The following is a 24,931-nucleotide window of genomic DNA, read 5'->3' as shown; positions in this document are numbered from 1 at the left end:
TTCAATGAGTCACCTGAACAGCTTATTGCCAGCATCAAACTCCAATCCCTATCTCATATTTGTGCTGAACAACATTTACACTAGGCCACAGCAAAAAATGTATAAGAGAAGTAGATCAACTCTGTGGAGTAGTAGAAATAAGTAAAAATTAACCCACAGGCAACTGAGTAAATACAGAAGCATACTCAAAACCAATTCTATTTCTTGCTCATGACCTACCCTTAACTCTCAGGGAGGACTTCTTTAAAGCATATTCTAGAAATCATTAAAGGTATGGAAGAGAATGTATTTAGCTTTGTGAGGCTTTACTTCACAATATACATACCCTTGGCACAAGAGGAGCCCCATTAAAGTTTCATAAACTGCTTAATAAGTAAATATTTATGTTGATTTTATGAGGCTTTCACACATTAAGTTTGAGAAAGTTAATGGTTATCAGGATTTTCATACAAGATCACAAAACAGTAAAATAAACCGAAGAACAAGACTTCCTTACAACCTCCGAAACATAATAAATTGCAATTTCTAGTGAAATCTTTATTCCTATGCTATATTCATTTTGATCTCTTATTTATTTTCCATTTTACACTTTTTGACTTTCTTTGGAATCTTTTGTATGATCTCTATCTTTATAGTCACCTATTTTAGCTTGACTATATTTTTACCATTCAGAGTAGGACATACTTACTAAGCCAGTTATACTCCAGTAAACTTGTGAATGAAAAAACATTAGAGAACAGAGAATTAACAAGTAATAGAGTAATTATTTCACTGATCCTCACCCAATTTCAGGAAAATCATGTCCCTAAAACAGCAATTCTAACTGATAAATTTTTCCTTGTCTAAACAGAAAGTAAAGTGAAATTATGGGAATCCTATGATAGTTTACTATACATTGTGTGCTTTTAATAGTTCAACACTGGTAATGTTTGATAATCAAGAGTAAATTAATAGGCTAACATTTAAAAATGTATACTTTAATAAGTATAAAGTATATAAACAATTAGGTAAGCTTGTGGAGAAGCTGACCAAGATACATAAATTAGGAAATACAAGTGTCCATCTAAATTTTCTATATTTCATTTTTTTCATAATATTTATTAAAGGTGTTTAATATACAGTTTCTCATCTGTCATTTTGGAAGTCCTTTATTGTAAAGACAATTCTATTGTCTGATGACAAACAGCAGCCACCATGGTTATTCAGGACCTCCACGCTGAAAAGGAAAAAATAAAGCAGTAAGATTAGATGTTAAATTCACCCAGGAAATGTTTTGATGGCAATTTTACAAATTTATACAATCTTCAGTAAGTAATCTTTGGTTTTTAAAAAATAGTTTTGAATTAGTCAAAACTTTTGGGTACTCATATCAATTTTTTTTTTTTTTTTTTTTTTGCGATGGAGTTTCCGGAGTTTCACTCTTGCCCAAGCTAGAGTGCAGTGGCGCGACCTTGGCTCACTGCAACCTCCGCCTCCCGGGTTGAAGAGATTCTCCTGCCTCAGCCTCCCGAGTAGCTGGGATTACAGGCGCCCGCCACCACACCCAGCTAATTTTTGTATTTTTAGTAGAGACGGGGTTTCACCACATTGGCCAGGCTGGTTTCCAAGTCCTGACCTCAGGTGACCCACCTGCCTTGGCCTCCCAAAGTGCTGGGATTACAGGCGTAAGCCACCATGGCCAGCCCTCTTATCAATTCTTATAAACATAATTTCAGACCTGGAAGGGACTCAAGGTTGACCTGTCCTTAAATTTCTTGGTATCAGAAGCTCTTTACACTCTGAAAAATTATTGAGGACCCCAAAGAACTGTTTTTTATGTGATTATATCTATTGATATTGATATATCACACATATTTACAGAGGGATTCGACTATGGTTTCTTTCTCATAGTCTTGGCCTACCTGCTCATCCTATCTTAGCTCTGACTACACTCTGACAAGACAATAGGAATAGCATGTAAAACAGCAAATGAAATCCCCAAAGCCCAAATGTTATGGTGTTTTGCGTAGTCTTGGGATAAAGAGCAACGACATACTTGGATAAATTCAATTTCTTCTTGAGACACAAGTTTCCTTCTGTATTTCTGAGGTAATGTTTTTATTATTTCTGCAGTGTCTGGTGGACCCTGATACATCAGCAAATCTGGTGATTTACTTCCCTTAGAATGTTGTGAAATTACAGAAGAGTGAGATGGTAGCCCTGCTGATCTCAAAGCTTCTGATACTGAAATTAAAAAAAAAAAAAAAGACCTTATTAGAGAAATTGTTCAGATGTCAAAATACTGAGTCTTAAAATACTATCAAATAATCAAGTCATTCTTGAAATGAAGTCATTCTTCAAATAACTCTTGAAGTATTATAATTCCAAAAGGTAAATATTGTAGAGTAACTCAGTTGGCTATATATAATTTCATAAAGGTTTTTAAAAACAAATAAGGAGGTAGCTTTAAAATTTTCATATATTTATTGTTTAGAGATGGGGTCTTGCTTTATTGCGCAGGCTGATCTTGAACTCCTGGGCTCAAGCAAGCATCCTGCCTGCCATCCCACCTCAGCCTGTGAGTAGTCAGGACTATAGGCATGTGCCACTGCACCCAGCTAAGGGGCAGTCTTAAGTAAATGAATTACAAAAATGTAAAATAATGAAATTTCTAGTTAGTGGAATTCAACCCTTTAGGGGAACCTACACTACTTAAACTTATGTCACATAACCCCTCATAGGCCAAAACATGGTGGAGTTTACAGGTAATATCTTACAATAAGGAATAAGAAAGTCAGTAAATGTAAATGAGGGTAGTTTTCTCAATATCTTTACACTTGTTTAAACATCTTAATTCTTCAATAGTTACAATAAGTTAAAAATATACCTATAAAATGTGTTAAAATTGCCTGAATTAAAGATCAAGAGAGGCACAGAGGATCTGGTTTTTTTAAAAAAGGGCGGGAATCACAGAAAAACAACCCTTTCAGAATCTTCTCCCATTAATTTTGAATAAATGCTAAGGATTAAGGCAACCCAAAAAATATTTACTGACTAGATGAATAGATAAATGAATGAATGAAAGAAAAGATGGTTGGTGAGGAGAGAAACAGGAATGGTTATTATTTTCCCAGTCTCTGCAAATGTAAGCATGGGAGAATCTTCTAAAGGATAGGAGAGAATAAAGGTAGGACAAAATTTTGCCCATATAAACTCACTAGAAATTCAGAGACATCTTCTGTTGAGTCACTACCTTTTAAAGTAGGGGTAATAAAGGCCAGGTGAGTGGCTCACGCCTGTAATCCCAGCACTTTGGGAGGCGGAGGCAGGCAGATCACCTGAGATCAGGAGTCGAGACCAGCCTAGGCAACATGGTGAGACCCTGTCTCTACTAAAAATACAAAAATTAGCCAGGCATGCTGGTGTATGCCTGTAATCCCAGCTACTAAGGAGGCTGAAGCACGAGAATTGCTTTAACCCGGGAGGGGGAGACTGCAGTGTGCCAAGATAGCACCACTGCACTCCAGCCTGGGCGACAGAGCAAGACCCTGTCTCAAAAAATAAAATAAAATAGAGGTAATAAATTTTTTTTTTTGAGACAAAGTCTTGCCCTGTCACCCAGGCTGGAGTGCAGTGGCATGATCTTGGCTCACTGCAATCTCCGCCTCCTGGGTTCAAGCAATTCTACACCTCAGCCTCCCGAGTAGCTGGGACTATAGGAGCCTGCCACCACACCTGGCTAATTTTTTGTATTTTTTAGTAGAGACAGGGTTTCACCATGTTGGCCAGGCTGGTCTTAAACTCCTGACCTCAGGTGATCCGCCTGCCTCGGCCTCCCAAAGTGCTTGGATTACAGGTGTGAGCCACCGTGCCCAGCCATAAGTTCTACTTGCATGCTACATAAGGCACTATTTTGATCTAAGCTACAATAGTCTTAACTGATTTTAAAATGAGAAATATTGCCTATAAAAAAATACTCATTTATAAATATTCATGTACACAATTTTAAAAGAAATTTAAATAAAATACAACTCACCATTGGGTTTAGGATTGTCTCTTCTGTCAGGAAACCTTATTAATGGAGTGTGTGGTTTGACTACCTAAATGAAAAATAATATGCATGAAAAACAATCTCATTAACTAAAAGAAATGATCTACTAAACCTCATAAGTAGATACCGTTGTTAAAATTACTATTTTACAGCAACTTTAAATTATACTCGTCCCCAACCAGGAAAGCTGGTCTATGAATTATTAACTTGTCTACCTGGTAAACACAACTTTGTACTTTATATATCACAAGACTTTCATTGTACTATCGAAGGTGTACTTCACTTCAAAGCAACCCAATGGAGGAGATGATATAGAGTTTATGTTGCATGACTTATAGATTGGTAAGAATGAAAGCTGGCTGGGCACAGTGGCTTATGTCTATAATCCCAACATTTTGGGAGGCCCAGGCGGGCAGATTGCGTGAGTGCAGGAGTTTGAGACCAGCCTGGGCAACATGGTGAAACCCCATCTCTACCAAAAATTAAAACAAAAAAAAAAAGAAAACCAAGGCCCAGTGTGATGGCTCATGCCTGTAATCCCAACACTTTGGGAGGCCAAGGCGGGTGGATCACGAGGTCAGGAGTTCAAGACCAGCCTGGCCAACATGGTGAAACCCCATCTCTACTAAAAATACAAAAATTAGCTGGGCGTGGTGGTGTGTGCCTGTAATCCTAGCTACTTGGGAGGCTGAGGCAGGAGAATTGCTTGAACTGGGACTCTGGAGGCAGAGGTTGCAGTGAGCTGAGATCGTGCCACTGCGCTCTAGCCTGGGCTACAGAGTGAGACTCCATCTTAAAAAAAAAAAAAAAAAAAAAGGTGGCTGAGCATGGTGGCTCATGTCTGTAATCCCAGCACTTTGGAAGGCCGAGGCGGGTGGATCACGAGGTCAGGAGTTCGAGAGCAGCCTGACCAAAAGGGTGAAACCTCATATCTACTAAAAATACAAAAATTAGCAGGGCACGGTGGTAGTACGCACCTGTAATCCCAGCTACTCAGGAGGCTAAGACAGGAGAATCGCTTGAACGCAGGAGGCAGAGGTTGCAGTGAGCAGAGATAGTGCGACCACACTTCAGTCTGACCACAGAGCAAGACTCCGTCTCAAAAAAAAAAAAAAAAAAAAAATGTGGTGCTATGTGCCTGTAGTTCCAGCTACTTGGGAGGCTGAGGTGGGAGGATCACTTGAATCAAGGAGGCAGAGGTTGCAGTGAGCTCAGATCTTGCCACTGCACTCCAGCCTGGGCAACAGAGTGAGATCCCATCTCAAACAAAATACATTGGAAATTTACTGCCTTTTTTTTTTTTCTTTTTTCAGACGGAGTTTCACTCTGTCGCCCAGGCTGGAGTGCAGTGGCACGATCTCAGCTCACTGGAACCTCCGCCTCCTGGGTTCAAGCGATTCTCCTGCCTCAGCCTCCCGAGTAGCTGGGACTATAGGCATGTGCCACCACACCCAGCTAATTTTTTTCACTTTTAGTAGAGACGGGGTTTCACCGTGTTAGCCAAGATGGTCTCAATCTCCTGACCTCATGATCCGCCCACCTTGGCCTCCTAAAGTGCTGGGATTACAGGTGTGAGCCACCGCACCCGGCGGAAATTTACTGACTTTTTAAGTTTTTTGTTGAGACAGGGTCTGGCTTGTTGCCCAGGATGGAGTGCACTGGCATGATGTGGCCTTACCGCACCCTCCGCCTCCTGCTCCTAGGTACAAGCAATCTTCTTACCTTAGCCTCCCAAAGTGCTAGGATTTCAGGCATGAACCACTACACCTGGCCTCCTGACTTGTTTTGAGTGTTATTTCCCTACTATATTAATACCTAACAGGTAAGAAAAAACAATCATTTTGAAAATTAGAAAATTAAAGAATACTTTGACTGCAAAAGTAACACAAATTCTGTGTAAAACATTTGGAAGAACACAGAAAAGCACAAAGAAGAAAACACTATAATCCCAAGACCCACGTAAAACAAATAAAAGACTTTTTTTTTTTTTTGAGATGGCGTATCCCTCTGTCACCCAGGCTGGAATGTAGTGGCGTAATCTCTGTTCACTGCAACCTCCGCCTCCCAGGTTCAAGCAATTCTCCTGCCTCAGCCTCCTAAGTAGCCAGGATTACAGGCCTGCGCCACCACACCCCGCTAATTTTTGTATTTTTAGTAGATATGGAGTTTCCCCATTTTACCCAGGCTGGTCTTGAACTCCTGACCTCAAATGATCCACCTGCTTCGGCTTCCCAAAGTGCTGGGATTATAGGCGTGGGCCACCACGCCCGGCCCAAATTAAAACATTTGATAGCACTTTATTTTAGTCTTTTTCCTATACCCATAGGAATACTTTTTTTTTTTTTTTTTTTGAGACTGAGTCTTGCTCTGTCACTCAGACTGGAGTACAGTGCCACAATCACGGCTCACTGCAACCTCCGCCTCAAGAGTTAAAGTGATTCTCCTGCTTCAGCCTCCCGAGTAGCTGGGATTACAGGTGCCCACCACCACGCCCAGCTAATTTTTATATTTTTAGTAGAGACAGGGTTTCACCATGTTGGCCAAGCTGGTTTCGAATGGCCTCCCAAAGTGCTGGGATTACAGGCGTGAGCCACCATGCCTGGCCTGGAATACATATTTTTGGAATACTGTTTTTATAACAGATGTTTGAAAAGTATTAACATTTTTGTCCGTAAAATTCCAGATAGTGGTATAAAGGACCTTAAATGGACCTGTCAATATGAAATCTTCTGAATATACAGTGCTAAGAATCTAATGAACAAAGTACTATTTTCAACTAATCCATAAATTGCTATGTAACGAATGAGACTGAGGTGTGTTTATCTGCAATATATTTATATATTTGTAGTACATATTATGCATTTTATATGGGCACAGAAGCAAATAGGTATGGGATTGGCCTAAAAATTCACCACTGTAATTCTGTGGCTGTGAGAAAATGCTGGAATGTGTTCTCTCCCTCACCATAAAATCATGCTCAAGTATTCCATGCTAAAAAACTTCTCAGCTGGGCATGGTGGCTCACACCTGTAATGCCAGCACTTTGAGAGGCCAAGGTGGGTGGATCATGAGGTCAGGAGATCGAGACCATTCTGGCTAACATGGAGAAACCCTGTCTCCACTAAAAATACAAAAAAAGTAGCCAGGTGTGGTGGCACACACCTATAGTCCCAGGTACTCGAGAGGCTGAGGCAGGAGAATCGCTTGAACCTGGGAGGCAGAGGTTGCAGTGAGCTGAGATCGTGCCACTGCACGCCAGCCTAGGTGAAAGAGCAAGACTTTGTCTCAAAAAACACACAAAAAAAAACCAAAACAAAAAAGCTGCACACTGTGGCTCACGCCTGTCAACCCAGCACTTTGGGAGGCCAAGGCGGGTGGATCATGAGGTCATGAATTCAAGACCAGCCTGGCTAAGACGGTGAAACCCCGTCTCTACTAAAAAAATAAAAACATTAGCCGGGTGTGACGGTGGGCGCCTGTAATCCCAGCTACTCGGAAGGCTAAGGCAGAGAATTGCTTGAACCATGGAGGTGGAAGTCCGAGATCGAGCCACTGCACTCCAGCCTGAGTGACAGAGAGAGGCTCTGTCTCAAAAAAAAAAAAACTTCTCTATTAACTGTTTCTTCACTTTCATAGCTAAGCTTCTTAAGAGAATGTTCTATCTATCCTATTGTCACTCCCCTATTTAAAAGTTTGAAAACTGGCTGAGGTCAGTGGCTCATGCCTGTAATCCCAGCACTTTGGGAAGATGGCTTGAGCCCAGGAGTTTGAGACAAGCCTGAACAAGAAGATGAGACTCCCTCTCTACAACTTAAAAGAAAAAAAAAAAGAAGTTTGAAAAATGTTCCACAGCTTTCAGGATAAAGTTCAAACTCTTATTTGGCACTCACAACACCCATTGTGATCTGGCCAGTCCTTACTTTGCCAGCCTTTCTCCCCTAATCTCTTATGTACCCACTGCTCCAAGTATTCTGAAGTATTTTTCCTTTCCCCAATTCATCCTATTTATCCTCATTCCATCTAGAGCTTACATCCTCTGCCATGAAATCTCCCTCCCATCCCGTTCCACTTCCATGCCTATCCTTCTGACGGCTTATCCTTTACAACAGCTCAAATGTCACTCTTCTCTAAGAACCTCTCCCAAATTCCAAAGTCTGAGTTAAAAACTCTCCTTATGTTTTCAGAGGACAGATAAGTTAGCCAATGATTATAGGAGAGCATTAAGCTCCTGGACAGTCAGAGACAGAAAACTAAGCACTTCTGCAGTAGCATTCCTGTTACATGGTAAATGCCCAAGTAACAGTTGCCAAATAAGTGAATAAACCATTTGTAAGTCAGGTCTAACTGTATAGGCATGTAAATATGTATTATATACTTATACAAATGTACATACACTGCAGAGAAGGAATCATTTGCAACACTGCTTTTATATACTTAAAAACATGATTTAATATGGCCTTATAGGCCAGGCACGGTGTCTCACGCCTGTAATCCCAGCACTTTGGAAGGCCGAAGCGGGCGGATCACTTGAGGTCAGGAGTTCAAGACCAACCTGGTCAACATGGTGAAACCCCGTCTCTATTAAAAATACAAAAATTAGCTGAGTGTGGTGGTGCATGCCTGTAATCCCAGCTACTCAGGAGGCTGGGGCATGAGAAATCACTTGAACTCAGGAGGCGGAGGTTGCGGTGAGCCAAGATCGTACCACTGCACTCCAGCTTGGGCGACAGAGCAAGACTCCATCTCAAAACAAACAAACAAACAAACAAAAACAATAATAATAATAATATGGTCTTATAAATTAAATTCCCACTGTTTGGTATCCCTACCTTTTAACAAAAAAAATTTTTATTTGGAGATAGGGTCTTGCTCTTGTCACCTAGTGCAGTGGTATGATCACAGCTCATTACAGCCTCAACCTCCCAGGCTCAAGTGATCGTCCCACCTTAGCCTCCAAAGTAACTGGGACTACAAGTGTGCACCACCACGCCTGGCTAATTTTTAAAATTTTTTGTGGAGATGGGATCTCCCTATGTTCCTTAGGCGGGTCTTGAACTCTTGGGCTTAAGCAATCCTCCTGCCTTGGCCGCCCAAAGTACAGGGATTACAGGCATGAGCCACTGCACCCAGCCCTAGAAAGTGTTTTAAATGCAAAAAAGTAGAATGGTATAAAATAAACCCTGATATGGGCTGGGCGCAGTGGCTCACGCCTGTAATCCCAGCACTCTGGGAGGCCGAGGTGGGCGGATCATGAGGTCAGGAGTTTGAGACCATCCTGGCTAACATGGTGAAACCCCATCTCTACTAAAAATACAAAAATTAGCCAGGCATGGTGGCGGGCACCTATAGTCCCAGCTACTTGGGAGGCTGAGGCAGGAGAATGGCGTGAACCCAGGAGGCGAAGCTTGCAGTGAGCCGAGATGGCGCCACTGCACTCCAGCCTGGGCGACAGAACGAGACCCCATCTCAAAAAAAAATTAATAATAAATAAATAAATAAAATAAAATAAACCCTGATATATTCATCACACAACTTCAACAATAATATAGTCAATCTTATTTCATCATCCCTTCCCTGATTAAACAAATCCCATACATTTAATCCCATCTCATCTGTTAATACCTTCCACACATTACTGACAAACAGAATTTTTGTTGAATCATAACTCCAATACCTTTTTTTTTTCCAATTTGAAAGCAGTGAAGCCAGGCTCAGTGGCTCATGCATGTAATCCCAGCACTTTGAGAGGCTGAGGCAGGAGGATCACTTGAGCCCAGGAGTTCGAGACCAGCCTGGGCAATATAGTCAGACCCTGTCTCTACTAAAAATTTAAAAAGTTAGCTGGGCATGGTGGCGTGGGCCTGTAGTCCCAGCTACTTGGGACGCTTAGGTGGGAAGATCACTTGAGCCCGAGAGGTTAAGGCTACAGTAAATCAGCCAAGATCATGCTACTGCACTGCAGCCTAGACAACAGCAAGATCCTGTCTCAAAAAAAAAAAAAAGTCACTTTATTAACTAACGAGATTCCAAATATAATCATGGTAGACACCTTAGTTCATCCTAGTTTTTGTTCAGGTGAGCCCCAATACTTTTGCCACACTTAACTAACAATAATTCCTACTATCATCTGATATTTAGCTTATGCTCACATTTCCCCTTCTTGATTGGGTGTGGTGACTCACACCTGTAATCTCAGCATTTTGGGAGTCTGAGGCAGGTGGATTTCTTGAGCTCAGGAGTTTGAAACCAGCCTGGGCAACATGATGTGTCTACAAAAAATACCAAAAACTTAGCTGCCAGAGGTGCTGCACACTTTCAGTCCCAGCTATTTGGGGGGCTGAGGCAGGAGGATCACTTGAACCTCGGGAGGTCAAGGCTGCAGTGAGCCATGATCATGCCACCACACTCGTCTGTGTGACAAAGTGAGACCCTGTCTCAAACAAAACAAAACAAAAATTTCCCCTTCTCAATTGTCTTTTTAGATTCTAAATACAAATATGACAAACAAATAACTCCAACTGTATATTAGTTGGATAACTAAGAAGCCAACCTGAAAAGGCTCCCACTGTATGATTGCAACCATACGACATTCTAGAAAAGGTCAAACTATCCATCTAAGATTTTTTTTTTTTTTTTTTTTGAGATGGAGTCTCACTCTGTCACCCCTGGAGTGCAATGGCATGATCTCGGCTCACTGCAACCTCCGCCTCCCAGGTTCAAGCAGTTCTCCTGCCTCAGCCTCCGAAGTAGCTGGGATTACAGGTGCACACCACCACACCTGGCTAATTTTTGTACTTTTAGTAGAGATGGGGTTTTGCCATGTTGGCTAGGCTGGTCTCGAACTCCTGACCTCAGGTGATCCGTCCACCTCGGCCTCCCAAAGTACTGAGATTACAGGCATGAGCCACCATGCCTGGCTGAGTTTCTTTTCATTAGACCTAGGTGTCATTCATGACACCTATTTTATATGTCATCTAAATATATCATTTTTCTTTTTTTTTTTTTTTTTTTGAGACAGGGTTACACTCTGTTGCCCAGACTGGAGTGCAGTGGTGTGATCTCAGCTCACTGCAACCTCAACCTCCCAGGCTCAAGCAATCCTCCCACTTAAAGCAATCCTCCCACTTCAGCCTCCCAAGTAGCTGGGACTACAGGGGTACACCACCACACCCAGTTAACTTTTGTATTTTTTGTAGAGACAGGGTTTCACCATGTTGGCCAGGCTGGTCTTGAACTCCTGGGCTCCAGCAATCCACCCACTTCAGCCTCCCAAAATGTATTTTCTTTGATGAGGTGTCTGTTCAGCTGTTTTGCCCATTTTAAAATTCAGTCATTTATTTTTATTTATTTTCTTATTGTTGAGTTCTTCTGTTTTCTTTTTTTTTTTTTTTTTGAGACGGAGTCTTGCTCTGTCACCCAGGCTGGGTGCAGTGAGCTCACTGCAACCTCCACCTCCCAGGTTCAAGCGATTCTCCTGCCTCGGCCTCCTGTAGCTGGGATTATAGGCACCCGCCACCATGCCCAGCTAATTTTTGTACTTTTAGTAGATATGGGGTTTCGCCATGTTGGCCAGGCTGGTCTCGAACTCCTGACCTCAGGTGATCTGCCCGCCTTGGTCTCCCAAAGTGCTGGGATTACAGGCATGAGTCACCGTGCCCAGCCTTATGTTTTCTATAATAGTCTTTTATCAGATATGTCTTTTGAAAGTATTTTCTCCCAATATGTGGCTTGTCTTTTTTTGACAGTGTCTCACAGAGCAGAATTTTTTATTTTAATGAAGTCTAGCTTATCAATTAATTTTTCACGGATCATGCCTTTGGTGTTATATCTAAAAAGTCATTCTTAAACCTAAGGTTATTTTTATTTTCTCCTATGTTATATTCTAAGGGTTTTATAGTTTTGCATTTTGCATTTAGGTCTACGATCCATTTTGAGTTAATTTTTGTGAAGAACGTGAGGTCTGTGTCTAGATGGATATCCAATTTTTTCAGCACCATGTTGAAAAGACTATCTTTTCTCCATTGTATTCCCTTTGCTCGTTTTGTCAAAGATCCGTTGACTATCTCTTTATTTTTACCTTTCTAAATCTTAGTTTTAGCTATGCCTCTTATAAATAGCACGGCACTGGATTTTCATTTGTTAGTCTGAAAATGTTTTACTTTATTATTTATTTTTGAGACCAGGTCTTGCTCTGTTACACAGGCTGGGGTGCAGTGGAGTGATCGTGGTTCACTGCAGCGTCAAACTCCCAGGCTCAAGTGATCTTTCCACCTCAGCCTCCTAAGTAGCTACTACTACAGGTACACACCCACACACTACCCCTCCTGCCTGGCTAATTTTTATAGAGATGGGGTCTTGCTATGTTGCCTAGGCTAATCTTGAACTCCTGGCTCAAGCAATCTTCCCACCTTGGCTTCCCAAAGTGTTGGGAGTACAGGTGTGAGCCACCGTGCCCAGCCGGCTTTGTCTTTACTTAATGTTCTGAGACCACGCTTTGTGACTTCCCATCAGTTTGTACCAATCAGTCTTTTGGCACTCTTCTCTTCCTTCAAGATATGGATCAACAACCAAATTCTAAGCTCTATGTTTTTTGGTTTTTTTTTTTTTTGAGTCAGGGTCTAGCTCTACTGTCCAGGCTGGAATGCAGTGACATGATTATGGCTCACTGCAGCCTTGATCACCCGGGCTCAATCTTCCCACCTCAGCCTCCTGAGTAGCTGGGACCACAGGTGCACATCACCATGCTCAGCTAATTTTTTAAAATTTTTATAGAGATGGGGTCTTGCTATGTTGCCCAGGCTGGTCTTGAACTCCTGGGCTCAAGCCATCCTCCTGCCTCAAACTACCAAAGTGTTGGGATTACAGGCATACACCAGTGAGCCTGGCCTAAACTCTATCTCTTACTGGCACTGTAGTCCTAGCTTTATAGGCCTGTCACAGAGATACTCAACAAATTTTGCTAATGTTATATGTAATTATTACATAATATTAGCACATACTTTATTATTTATTTTTTGAGACCAGGTCTTGCTCTGTTACACAGGCTGGGGTGCAGTGGGGTGATTGTGGTTCACTGCAGCGTCAAACTCCTAGGCTCAAGTGATATTATATTACCATATTGGTTGTATTCTCTCTTTTTATTTTTCTTTTTTTTAGAGCGCAGTCACGAACCTGGTTTGAATTCTAAATAGGTGAGTACAGGTCTTTGTTCCTATGTTAGAAGGGCACAGACCATTCCTTACTGTATATCTCACAGTTTCTTCATTTGTTTGCATACATCAGCTGTTAGTATTGCTTTGGACTGTACTATTTTAACAAACTACCACAATTTGTTTATGCAAAAGACAGACATACAGATTGTTTGTGGTTTGGGGGCTATCAGAAATAGAGCCAGCGACCCCAGGGCAGTATGTACAGTACCTGCCTGCTGAGATGCCACACTCTTGCTGCCAGGCTGGAACCCCTCAGCTCTGGACCCCAGTTCTTTGCCAGTAACTCTTTTTTTTCTATGAACATTTAGGTACAGAGGCAGTATGTGCATTCATTTCTCTTGGGCAATAAACCTGTGAGTAGAATTGCTGGGTCATACGGTAGATACATGCTTAACTATTAGAGACTGACAGCTTTCCAAAGTGGCTATAACATTTTATATTCCCACCAGCAATATTGAGGGTTTCAGACGCTTCACATTCTCATCACCACTGACGTCTAAATTTTAGTCATTTTGGTGGATGTGTAGGACCTCATGGTTTTAATTTTTATTTTCCTGGCAAGTAATGATATTGAGCACCTTTTAAAATGTTCATTGCTCATTTGGGTGTCTTTTGTGCAACATGCCAAGTCTTTTACCCATTTTTAAATTGTTATATATTATTGATACATATGGTTATATATCATGGATAACAGACCTTTGTCAGATAGTCTCTCAGTCCTTACAGAATCTTTAACTAGTTGATGCTCAATAACTACCCACTGAATAAGTAAGGATCATTCATTGCAATGGGACCAAAGACTGGGATCTAGGATTATCATTCAGACAACAATTTCAGGAATTTAGAAAAAGATCTTTTAAGAGATGTACTTATATAAAGCGGAATGTACTTCTCATATCAAAGATAAAAGTCAATTATAAAATAATATAGTTTCAGGGTTCAAAGACTATGTAAACCAACCACAAAAGTGGAGGTTGTGTTCCACTTTTATATAAAATTATATAATAATTTTACCTAAGTTAGAACAACAGCTGAAGAAACAAATAAAAAGGCTATCAGGAGTTAGTAGCTGATAGGTGGATTAACAAAGTTACTTTAGCTGTCTATCTAAACCAGGGGAAAACAGGCTTGTGAAACCAACGCTTATACACACAGACACACACACATACCCATTAATATACACACACACACATACTAATTAAACTTAAATAACATTTTTCTATTTCCCTCATCTGGCCTGTAGCCAGACGCTTGAAGAGGTTGGGGAGAACCCGCTCCGGCGAGGACGCAGTACGCGGGGCTAGTTGCCCGACCATTCCCGAGACCTTGAAGGGACACTGGGTCAGATCCAGGGTTCGCTTCCTTCCACGCCCCGCTACCGCCTTCCTCCCGATTGGCTGATCGGGGGCACCACAGCCAATCCTAGACGGCGATTGGCCAGGCTACCGCCAGGGCCGCCTCACCCGCACACGCCTAAGACTAACAAGGTCCTGGCGGAGGAGCCGGGTATCCCGGCAGTAGGTACAGGACCTACCTGCCAAGATGCTGCACGCTTGCCGCAAGGCTCGAACCCTCGGCGCCGGACCCACCTCACTGCCCGGTCCAACAGGCTCAAAGTCCCATCCTCACACACACCCGCGGGCGCCGTCACTGGCCCTCCGCAGAGGCGCGGTCACCGCTCAGCCTCTGTCACCGCCTTTACTCCCCGACGCCGTCGCCACAGTCAGCACCGTCCCTACCGCCCAAGATGCGGAAACGCGACAAATTGCTTTACCTGAACGACCCTACTGGCAGACGCCATCTTGCTGCCCATCATGACCCCCGAGAAAGGGCAGTTTCCGGGGCGCGAGCGAGCCGCGGCGATCACTGGAGTGCCGGGCAGCTGTGGGCGGCGCTTCCCAGGACGTCACGGAGGCGGAGACCGGACTGGGCTCTCCTCCGCCGTGGGGCTGGCTCCGCCCCCTGTGCCTGACCCCGCCCACCCCTTCTCCCTACTAGGATCCACCCACGTGTGTTCTATTGTTTCGTTTTGGGGACAAAATTTTGTTAAAGTGGGTCTCTGCTCATTAGCCTATAAATTGTCTAGGACCATTTCCTTTCCAGAAAGCCAGTTTATAATTTCGATATAGTTCAAAATTTTATCTGGAGCCAAATAAATAATACAAGCTTCTGATCTGACAGCTCTTGCAAAGATTAAAAAAATTAAAGAAAAACAAAAAAAAACCCTTGCGGTTTCCTAAAATGAATAATTTTGTTAAAACGGGAGTTAGTGGCAAGCTCACAAGAGCTGACTCTGGCTTTAAAAGGGCCATGTCACACTCTCTTGCTGATTGGCATTGCTTGATTGTAATTTGTTTCTGTTTTCTTTACCGTTTATTACTCCTGATATTGAACTGCTGGGCCTTTGCTTCAAGTTAACTCAAAAATTCAGAAATATTTGAAACGTAAGCCACCCATATCTTTCCCCCAAAGTTACATTACGGGCGGGGCGCTATAGCTCACGCCTATAATCCCAGCACTTTGGGGGGCTGAGGCGGGCAGATCACTTGAGGTCAGGAGTTCGACACCAGACTGGCCAACATAGTAAAACCCTGTCTCTACTAAAAATACAAAAATTAGCCGGGCGTGGTGGCGGGCGCCTGTAGTCCCAGCTACTCAGGAGGTGAGGCAGGAGAATTGCTTGAACCCAGAAGGCAGAGGTTGCAGTAAGCCGAGAGTGTGCCACTGCACTCCAGCCTGAGCGACAGAGGGAGACTCCGTCTCAAAAAAAAACAGTTACATTACGTTCTGTGATAATGCTTAGGTCATATATAGTATTGTAAGCTTGACCAATGTGTTTGATGATATACATCAGTGATTTCTAAGTCTTGGGATCTTTTTAGAAATATAAATTACTGAACCCAGGTATGGTCTATTGGGATTCAGTGTCTGTAGAGAGGCCATTAACCCGTTTTGTTTTGTTTTGTTTTTGTGGTTTTTTTTTTTTTTTTTTTTTGAGATGGAGTCTCGCTCTGTTGCCCAGCCTGGAGTGCTGTGGCGTGATCTCAAGTCACTGCAACCTTCGCCTCCTGGATTCAAGCAATTCTCCAGCCTCAGCCTCCCCAGTAGCTGGGATTACAGACGCCCGCCACCACGCCTGGCTAATTTTTGTATTTTTGGTAGAGACAGAGTTTCACCATATTGGCTAGACTAATCTCCAACTCCTGGCCTCAAGTGATCCACCCACCTCTGCCTCCCTAAGTGCTGGTATTACAGGTGTGAGCCACTGCGCCTGGCCCTATTTTAATTATTTTCAAATGTGCAGTTCAGTCACATTAAGTACATTCACATTGTTGGGCAATTGTTACCATCTTCAGAAACTGTACCCATTAAACAAAAACTTATTCCTCCTTCCCTCAGCCTCTGACAACTATCATTTTACTTTCTATGAATTTGACTACTGTAGGTACTTAATGTACGTGGAACCATAACAGTATTTGTCCTTTTGTAATTAGCTTGTTTCACTTAGCATGTCTTCAAAGTTCATTCATGTTATAGAATGTGTCAGAATTTCTTTCTTTTTTAAGGCTGAAAAATATCCCATTATATGTGTATACCACATTTTGCTTATCCATTCATCTGTGATAATTCTTTTTTTTTTTTTTTTTTTGAGACAGAGTCTTGCTCTGTCACCCAGGATGGAGTGCAGTGGTGCCATCTTGGCTCACTGCAAGCCCCGCCTCCCTGGTTCACACCATTCTCCCACCTCAGCCTCCCAGGTAGCTGGGACTACAGGCACCCGCCACCACACCAGGCTTTTTTTTGTATTTTTAGTAGAGATGGGGTTTCATCATGTTAGCCAGGATGGTCTCGATCTCCTGACCTCGTGATCTGCCCGCCTCAGCCTCCCAAAGTGCTGGGATTACAGGTGTGAGCCACCGTGTCCAGCCGATAATTCTTTTTTTTTTGAGACAGTCTCGCTGTGACACCCAGGCTGGATGCAGTGGCATGATCTCAGCTCACTGCAACCTCTGCCTCCTGGGTTCAAGTGATTCTCTGCCTCATCCTCCCGAGTGGCTGGGATTACAAGTGCCCACCACCACGCCCAGCTAATTTTTATATTTTTAGTAGAGACAGGATTTCTCCGTGTTAGCCAGGCTGATCTCAAACTCCTGACCTCAGGTGATCCGCCCGCCTTGGCCTCCCAAAGTGCTGGAATTACAGGTGTGAGTCACTGCACCTGGCCCAGTTCAATGCTTTTTTAAAAATTTTCATTTGAGACTCCTTCTTTGACCTATGCCTCATTTAAGTGTGTTCAGTTTCCAAGTATTTGGAAATTTTCCTGTTATCTGACTGTTACTGATTCTCATTTGATTCCCTTGTAGTCAGAACACAGTCTGTATAATTTCAATTCTTTTATATTTGTTGATATTTATTTTGTCATCCAGGATATGGTCTATGTTGTTTATGTTCTGTAAGCACTTGAAAAGAAAGTGTTCTGCTGTTGTTTGGTGGAGTATTCTATAAATGTTGATTAGCTCCTCTGTTAGTCCATGTGTGCTACTGTAACAAAATACCTTAGTTTGGGTAATTTATAATAACAGAAATTTATTTCTTATGTTCAGGGGGCTCAAAAGTCTAAGATCAAAGTACCACCAGTTTCAGTGTTTTGTGAGGGCTCAGTCTTTTCTTCCAAGATGGTGCTTTGAACACTGCTTCATCCAAGGGGTTTAACATTGTGTCCTCACATGGCAGAAGGGCAGAAGAGAAGGAACCCATTCCCTCAAACCTTTTTTTTTTTTTTTTTTGAGACAGAGTCTTGTTCTGTCACCCAGGCTGGAGTGCAGTGGCACAATCTCGGCTCACTGCAACCTCCATCTCCTGGGTTCAAGCAATTCTCCTGTTGCAGCCTCCAAAGTAGCTAGGATTACAGGCGCCCTCCACCACACCCAGCTAATTTTTGTATTTTTAGTAGAGACAGGGTTTTGCCATGTTAGACGGGCTGGCTTCGAACTCCTGACCTCAGGTGATCGGCCCACTTTGGTCGTCCAAAGTGCTGGGATTACAGGTGTGAGCCATTGTGCCTGGCCCTCAAACCTTTTTTTAAGGGCCTTAATCTCATCCATGACGGCTCTATACTCACGATTTAATCATTTCCTGGAGGCCCTACCTTTTCGTATTGTCACATTAGCAATTTTCAACAGATGAATTTTGAAGGACACAGACCATAGCTTACTGCCTTTGGACCCCCAAATTTATGTCCTACTCACATGCAAAATACATTTATCGGACGCTTGTTGCTCACACCTGTAATCCCAGCACTTTGGGAGGCTGAGGCAGATGGATCACTGGAGGTCACGAATTCCAGGCCAGCCTGGCCAACATGGTGAAACCCTGTCTCTACTAAAAATAAAAAAATTAGCTGAGCGTGGTGGTGTATGCCTATAATCCCAGCTACTTGGAAGCCAAGGCATGAGAATTGCTTGAACCTGGGAGGCGGAAGTTGTTCACAGTGAGCCAAGATCGTACCATTGCACTTCAGCCTGGGGGACAAAGGGAGACACTGTCTCAAAAGACAAACAAAAAAACCCAAAAATACATTTATCCATCCCAGTAGCCCCAAAAGTCTCAACTCATTCCAGCACCAACTCAAAACTATAAAGTCCAGAGTCTCACCTAAATCAGATATGGATGAGACTCAAGGCATGACTCATCCTGAGGCAACTTCTCCTCCAGCTGTGAGCCTGTGAAATCAAATACATGTGCTTCCAAAACACAATGATAGGTCAGGAATAGGACTGACATTCTCATTCCAAGAGGGAGAAATAGGAAAGAAGAAAGGAGTAATAGGTCCCAAGTAAGTTAAAAACCCAACAGGGCAAACATTAACTCTTGAAGCTTGAGAATAATTGACTCAGTATCTTGCCTTCTGGATGCATTGGGCTGGGGGTTGGACCCCCAAAGCCCCGGGGCAGCCCTACTCCATGGTTTTGCTGGGCACAGTTCCAACCCAGCAGCTCTCAGCAGTTGAAGAGAGGTACCTGGGCTCTCTCAGGCAGGTGTTGCATGCTGATGGCTCTACAGGTCTGGAGTCTCAGGGGTGGCCCTGCCATACAGCTCTGTAACAGCCTTTTATTGTTAGCCTTAGATAGCGGATAACTACCACTGAGGTTTTTTGAGATGGAGTCTCGCTGTCACCCAGGCTGGAGTGCAGTGGCGCGATCTCGGCTCACTGCAAGCTCCGCCTCCCAGTTTCACGCCATTCTCCTGCCTCAGCCTCCGGAGTAGCTGGGACTACAGGCGCCCACCACCATACCTGGCTAATTTTTTGTATTTTTAGTAGAGACGAGGTTTCACCATATTAGCCAGGATGGTCTCAATCTCCTGACCTTATGATCTGCCCACCTCAGCCTCCCAAAAGTGCTGGGATTACCGGCGTGAACCACCGCACCCAGTTTTTTTTTTTTTGAGACAGGGTCTCACTCTGTCACCCAAGGTGGAGCACACTGGCACCATTATAGCTCATTGCAGCCTCAAACTCCCCAGGTTCAAGCAGTTCTTCTGCCCTAGCCTCCTGAGCAGCTGGGACTACAGGCACGTACCACCATGCCCAGATCACTGAGTTTGTTAGTGATACGATGTCATCTTAGCAGGTTAGTTCTTCTGTCCTTTTTGTAGAATATAATCCATGGGTAGGTTTTCTGGCCTTAGAAAATATATCTACTCCATATAAAGAAAAAAACCACATAAATAGATAATATATCTACTAGAAGCCTGGGGACAGTGGCTCATGCCTGTAATCTCAGCACGTTGGGAGGCTGAGGCAGGCAGATCACTTGAGATCAGGAGTTTGAGACCAGCCTGGCCAACATGGTAAAACCCCATGTCTACTAAAAATACAAAAAAATTAGCCGGGCCAGGCATGGTGGCTTACACCTGTAATCCCAGCACTTTGGGAGGCCAAGCCAGATGGCTTAGCTGAGGTCAGGAGGTCAGGAGTTTGAGACCAGTCCGGCCAACATGGTGAAACCGTCTCTACTAAAACTACAAAAATTAGCCGGGCATGGTGCCACATGCCTGATTATAATTCCAGCTACTTGGGAGGCTGAGGCAGGAGAATGGCTTGAACCCAGGAGGCAGAGGTTGCAGTGAGCTAAGATTGAGACTGTGCCACTGCATTCCAGCCTGGGAAACAGAGTGAGACTCTGTCTCAAAAAAAAAAAAAAAAAAAAAAAAAAAAGCCAGACATGGTGATGTGCACCTGTAGTCCCAGCTACTCAGGAGGTTGAGGCAGGAGAATCCCTTGAACCTGAGATGTGGAGGTTGCAGTGAGCTGAGATGGCACCATTGCACTTCAGCCTGGGAAACACAGTGAGACTCCGTCTCAAAAAAACAAAAACAAAACCAAGACTGTGACTGTTGTAGACGTAAAAAGATCTTTGTGTCCCCAACTTCAGAAAGCTGCTCAGAAGGACATACTCTCTAATGCCCTCTTCAGAGATATGGCCGACATTGATAATGAAAAAGGTAGAACCGCTTCCTTCCTTCCCTCCCTCCCCTCCTTCCTTCCTTTCTTCTCCCTCCCTCCCTCCTTCCTTCCTTCCCTCCCTCCCTCTGTCCCTTTCTTCTTCCCTCTCTCCCTCCCTTCCTTCTCCCCTTCCTCCCTTCCTCCCTCTCCCTCCCCCCCTCTTCACCTCTATCCCCCTCCTCCTCTCTCTTTCTTTTTTCTTTCTTTCACCAAACATTACTTAAGTACCTTTCTGTGCCAGGGCACTATTCTAGGCAGTGGAGATACAATAGTGAACAAAATGGACACCAGTTTTTACCTCATGGAGTTTTCATGTTATTAGGAGAGGGAGGAGGACAAAGAATTAACTGTCACTAAATAAGAGACTGTTCGCTCTCCCTCTCCCTCTCCCTCTCCCTCTCCCTCTCCCTCTCCCTCTCCCTCTCCCTCTCCCTCTCCCCTTTCTTCGGTCTCCCTCTCCTTTTTTCGGTCTCCCGCTGTTATCGAAGCTGGACTGTACTGCCATGATCTCGGCTCGCTGCAACCTCCCTGCCTCGGGCTCCTGTGCCTCTCCTGCCTCGGCCTGCCGAGTGCCTGGGATTGCAGCCGCGCACCGCCACGCCTGAATGGTTTTTGTATTTTTGGTGGAGACGGGGTTTCGCCGTGTTGACCGGGCTGGTCTCCAGCTCCTGGCCTCGAGTGATCTGCTTGCCTCGGCCTCCCGAGGTGCTGGGATTGCAGACGGAGTCTCGCTAACTCAATGCTCAATGGTGCTCAGGCTGGAGTGCAGTGGTGTGATCTCGGCTCGCTGCAACCTCCACCTACCAGCCTCCTGCCTTGGCCTCTTAAAGTGCTAAGATTACAGCCTCTGCCCCGCCGCCACCCCGTCTAGGAAGTGAGGAGCATCTCTGCCTGGCCGCCCATCGTCTGGGATGTGAGGAGCCCCTCTGCCCGGCCGCCCTATCTGGGAAGTGAGGAGCGCCTCTGCCCGGCCGCCCATCGTCTGGGATGTGAGGAGCGCCTCTGCCCGGCTGCCACCCCGTCTGGGAGGTGAGGAGCGCCTCTGCCCGGCTGCCACCCCGTCTGGGAGGAAGTGAGGAGCGCCTCTGCCCGGCTGCCCCGTCTGGGAGATGAGGAGCACCTCTGCCCGGCCGCCCCGTCTGGGAGGTGAGGAGTGCCTCTGCCTGGTCGCCCCGTCTGGGAGGTGAGGAGCGCCTCTGCCTGGCCGCCACCCCGTCTGGGAGGAAGTGAGGAGCGCCTCTGCCCAGCTGCCCCATCTGGGAAGTGAGGAGCGCCTCTGCCCGGCTGCCACCCCCTATGGGAAGTGAGGAGCGCCTCTGCCCGGCAGCCCCGTCTGGGAAGTGAGGAGCGCCTCTGCCCGGCTGCCACCCCCTATGGGAAGTGAGGAGCGCCTCTGCCCGGCAGCCCCGTCTGGGAAGTGAGGAGCGCCTCTGCCCGGCTGCCACCCCCTATGGGAAGTGAGGAGCGCCTCTGCCCAGCTGCCCCATCTGGGAAGTGAGGAGCGCCTCTGCCCGGCTGCCACCCCCTATGGGAAGTGAGGAGCGCCTCTGCCCGGCCGCCCACTCTGGGAAGTGGGGAGCGCCTCTGCCCGGCCGCCCACTCTGGGAAGTGAGGAGCGCCTCTGCCCGGCCGCCCCGTCTGGGAGGTGAGGAGCGCCTCTGCCCGGCCGCCCCGTCTGGGAGGTGAGGAGCGCCTCTGCCTGGCCGCCACCCCGTCTGGGAGGAAGTGAGGAGCACCTCTGCCCAGCTGCCCCATCTGGGAAGTGAGGAGCGCCTCTGCCTGGCTGCCACCCCCTATGGGAAGTGAGGAGCGCCTCTGCCCGGCCGCCCACTCTGGGAAGTGAGGAGCGCCTCTGCCCGGCCGCCCACTCTGGGAGGTGAGGAGTGCCTCTGCCTGGCCACTCCGTCTGGGAAGGGAGGAGCGCCTCTGCCCGGCCGCCCCGTCTGGGAGGTGAGGAGCGCCTCTGCCTGGCCGCCACCCCGTCTGGGAGGAAGTGAGGAGCACCTCTGCCCGGCCGCCCCGTCTGGGAAGTGAGGAGCGCCTCTGCCTGGCCGCCACCCCGTCTGGGAGGAAGTGAGGAGCGCCTCTGCCCGGCTGCCCCATCTGGGAAGTGAGGAGCGCCTCTGCCCGGCTGCCACCCCGTATGGGAAGGGAGGAGCGCCTCTGCCCGGCCGCCCCGTCTGGGAGGTGAGGAGTGCCTCTGCCTGGCCACCCCGTCTGGGAAGTGAGGAGCGCCTCTGCCCGGCCACCCCGTCTGGAAAGTGAGGAGCGCCTCTGTCTGGCCGCCACCCCGTCTGGGAGGAAGTGAGGAGCGCCTCTGCCCGGCCGCCACCCCGTATGGGAAGTGAGGAGCGCCTCTGCCCAGCCGCCCCGTCTGGGAGGTGAGGAGTGCCTCTGCCCGGCTGCCACCCCGTCTGGGAGGTGAGGAGTGCCTCTGCCTGGCCACCCCGTCTGGGAAGTGAGGAGCGCCTCTGCCCGGCCACCCCGTCTGGAAAGTGAGGAGCGCCTCTGTCTGGCTGCCACCCCGTCTGGGAGGAAGTGAGGAGCGCCTCTGCCCGGCCGCCACCCCGTATGGGAAGTGAGGAGCGCCTCTGCCCAGCCGCCCCGTCTGGGAGGTGAGGAGTGCCTCTGCCCGGCTGCCACCCCGTCTGGGAGGAAGTGAGGAGCACCTATGCCCGGCTGCCCCATCTGGGAGATGAGGAGCACCTCTGCCCGGCCGCCCCGTCTGGGAGGTGAGGAGTGCCTCTGCCTGGCCGCCACCCCGTCTGGGAGGAAGTGAGGAGCGCCTCTGCCCGGCTGCCCCATCTGGGAAGTGAGGAGCGCCTCTGCCCGGCCGCCACCCCATATGGGAAGTGAGGAGCACCTCTGCCTGGCCACCACCCCGTCTGGGAAGTGAGGAGCGCCTCTGCCCGGCCTCCCTGTCTGGGAGGTGAGGAGCGCCTCTGCCTGGCCGCCACCCCGTCTGGGAGGAAGTGAGGAGCGTCTCTGCCCGGCCGCCCCGTCTGGGAAGTGAGGAGCGCCTCTGCCCGGCCGCCCGGTCTGGGAAGTGAGGAGCGCCTCTGCCCGGCCGCCCCGTCTGGGAGGTGAGGAGCGCCTCTGCCCGGCTGCCACCCGGTCTGGGAGGAAGTGAGGAGCGCCTCTGCCCGGGCGGCCCCGTCTGGGAAGTAAGGAGCGTCTCTGCCCTGGCGGCCCCGTCTGGGAAGCGAGGAGCGTCTCTGCCCGGGCGGCCCCGTCTGGGAAGCGAGGAGCGCCTCTGCCCGGCCGCCCTGTCTGGGAGGTGAGGAGCGCCTCTGCCCGGCTGCCCTGTCTGGGAGGTGTACCCAACAGCTCCGAAGAGACAGCGACCATCGGGAGCGGGCCATGAGGACGATGGCGGTTTTGTTGAAGAGAAGAGGAGGAAGTGTGGGGAAAGGAAGGAGAGATCAGATTGTTGCTGTGTCTGTGTAGAAAGAGGTGGGCATAGGAGACTCCATTTTGTTCTGACTAGGAGAAATTCTTCTGCCTTGGGATGCTGTTGATCTATGGCCTTTCCCCCAGCCCCCTGCTCTCTGAAACATATGCTGTGTCAACTCAGGGTTAAATGGATTAAGGGCGGTGCAAGATGTGCTTTGTTAAACAGATGCTTGAAGGCAGCATGCTCTTTAAGAGTCATCACCACTCCCTAATCTCAAGTACTCAGGGGCACAAACACTGCAGAAGGCCGCAGGGACCTCTGCCTAGGAAAACCAGAGACCTTTGTTCATGTGTTTATTTCCTGACCTTCTCTCCACTATTATCCTATGACCCTGCCATATCCCCCTCTCCCAGAAACACCCAAGAATCATCAATAAATTCTTCATAAATTAAAAAAAAAAAAAAAAAAAAGAATTGAAGCAAATCCCTAAGATTTATTTTTTTCCACCTTATTTATCTCCTAAAACTTGAGGAATGCATGTGTTCTTAGTGATTCACATCCACCAGACAATACTCAAGGAGAAATAAGCGCTGACGCCACACAGGTCTTGGCTGCTTTTGTTACTCTACATTTTCTCTGAGACTCCAGCAGAGTTGGGGCTGGAACTGCGCACTGGGGACTCACGTTTGGAATCGTAGGGGAACATCTGGCTGTTAATCACTTGCACAGTTGAGAACATTTCCTGTATGTCGGCTTTTAATTCTAGCTCTTATTTCATTTTGTAATCT

At 46.5% G+C, this 24,931-nt stretch overlaps 1 protein-coding gene across 1 annotated transcript; it reads right to left on the bottom strand.

Moving 5' to 3' along the window:
- Positions 1-265: 265 nt before the first annotated feature.
- Positions 266-15,142, bottom strand: KGD4 (alpha-ketoglutarate dehydrogenase subunit 4). Its single transcript, NM_001198740.1, is given in 4 exon segments — positions 266-1,216; positions 2,036-2,223; positions 4,016-4,079; positions 15,017-15,142. Coding segments are annotated over 4 exon segments (312 nt in total). The 5' UTR covers positions 15,059-15,142; the 3' UTR covers positions 266-1,198.
- Positions 15,143-24,931: the final 9,789 nt, after the last annotated feature.

Source organism: Pongo abelii, chromosome 4, assembly GCF_028885655.2.
Source record: "Pongo abelii isolate AG06213 chromosome 4, NHGRI_mPonAbe1-v2.0_pri, whole genome shotgun sequence".
NCBI classification, from domain to species: Eukaryota; Metazoa; Chordata; class Mammalia; order Primates; family Hominidae; genus Pongo; species Pongo abelii.
This window is presented reverse-complemented; position numbering and strand designations above follow the sequence as displayed.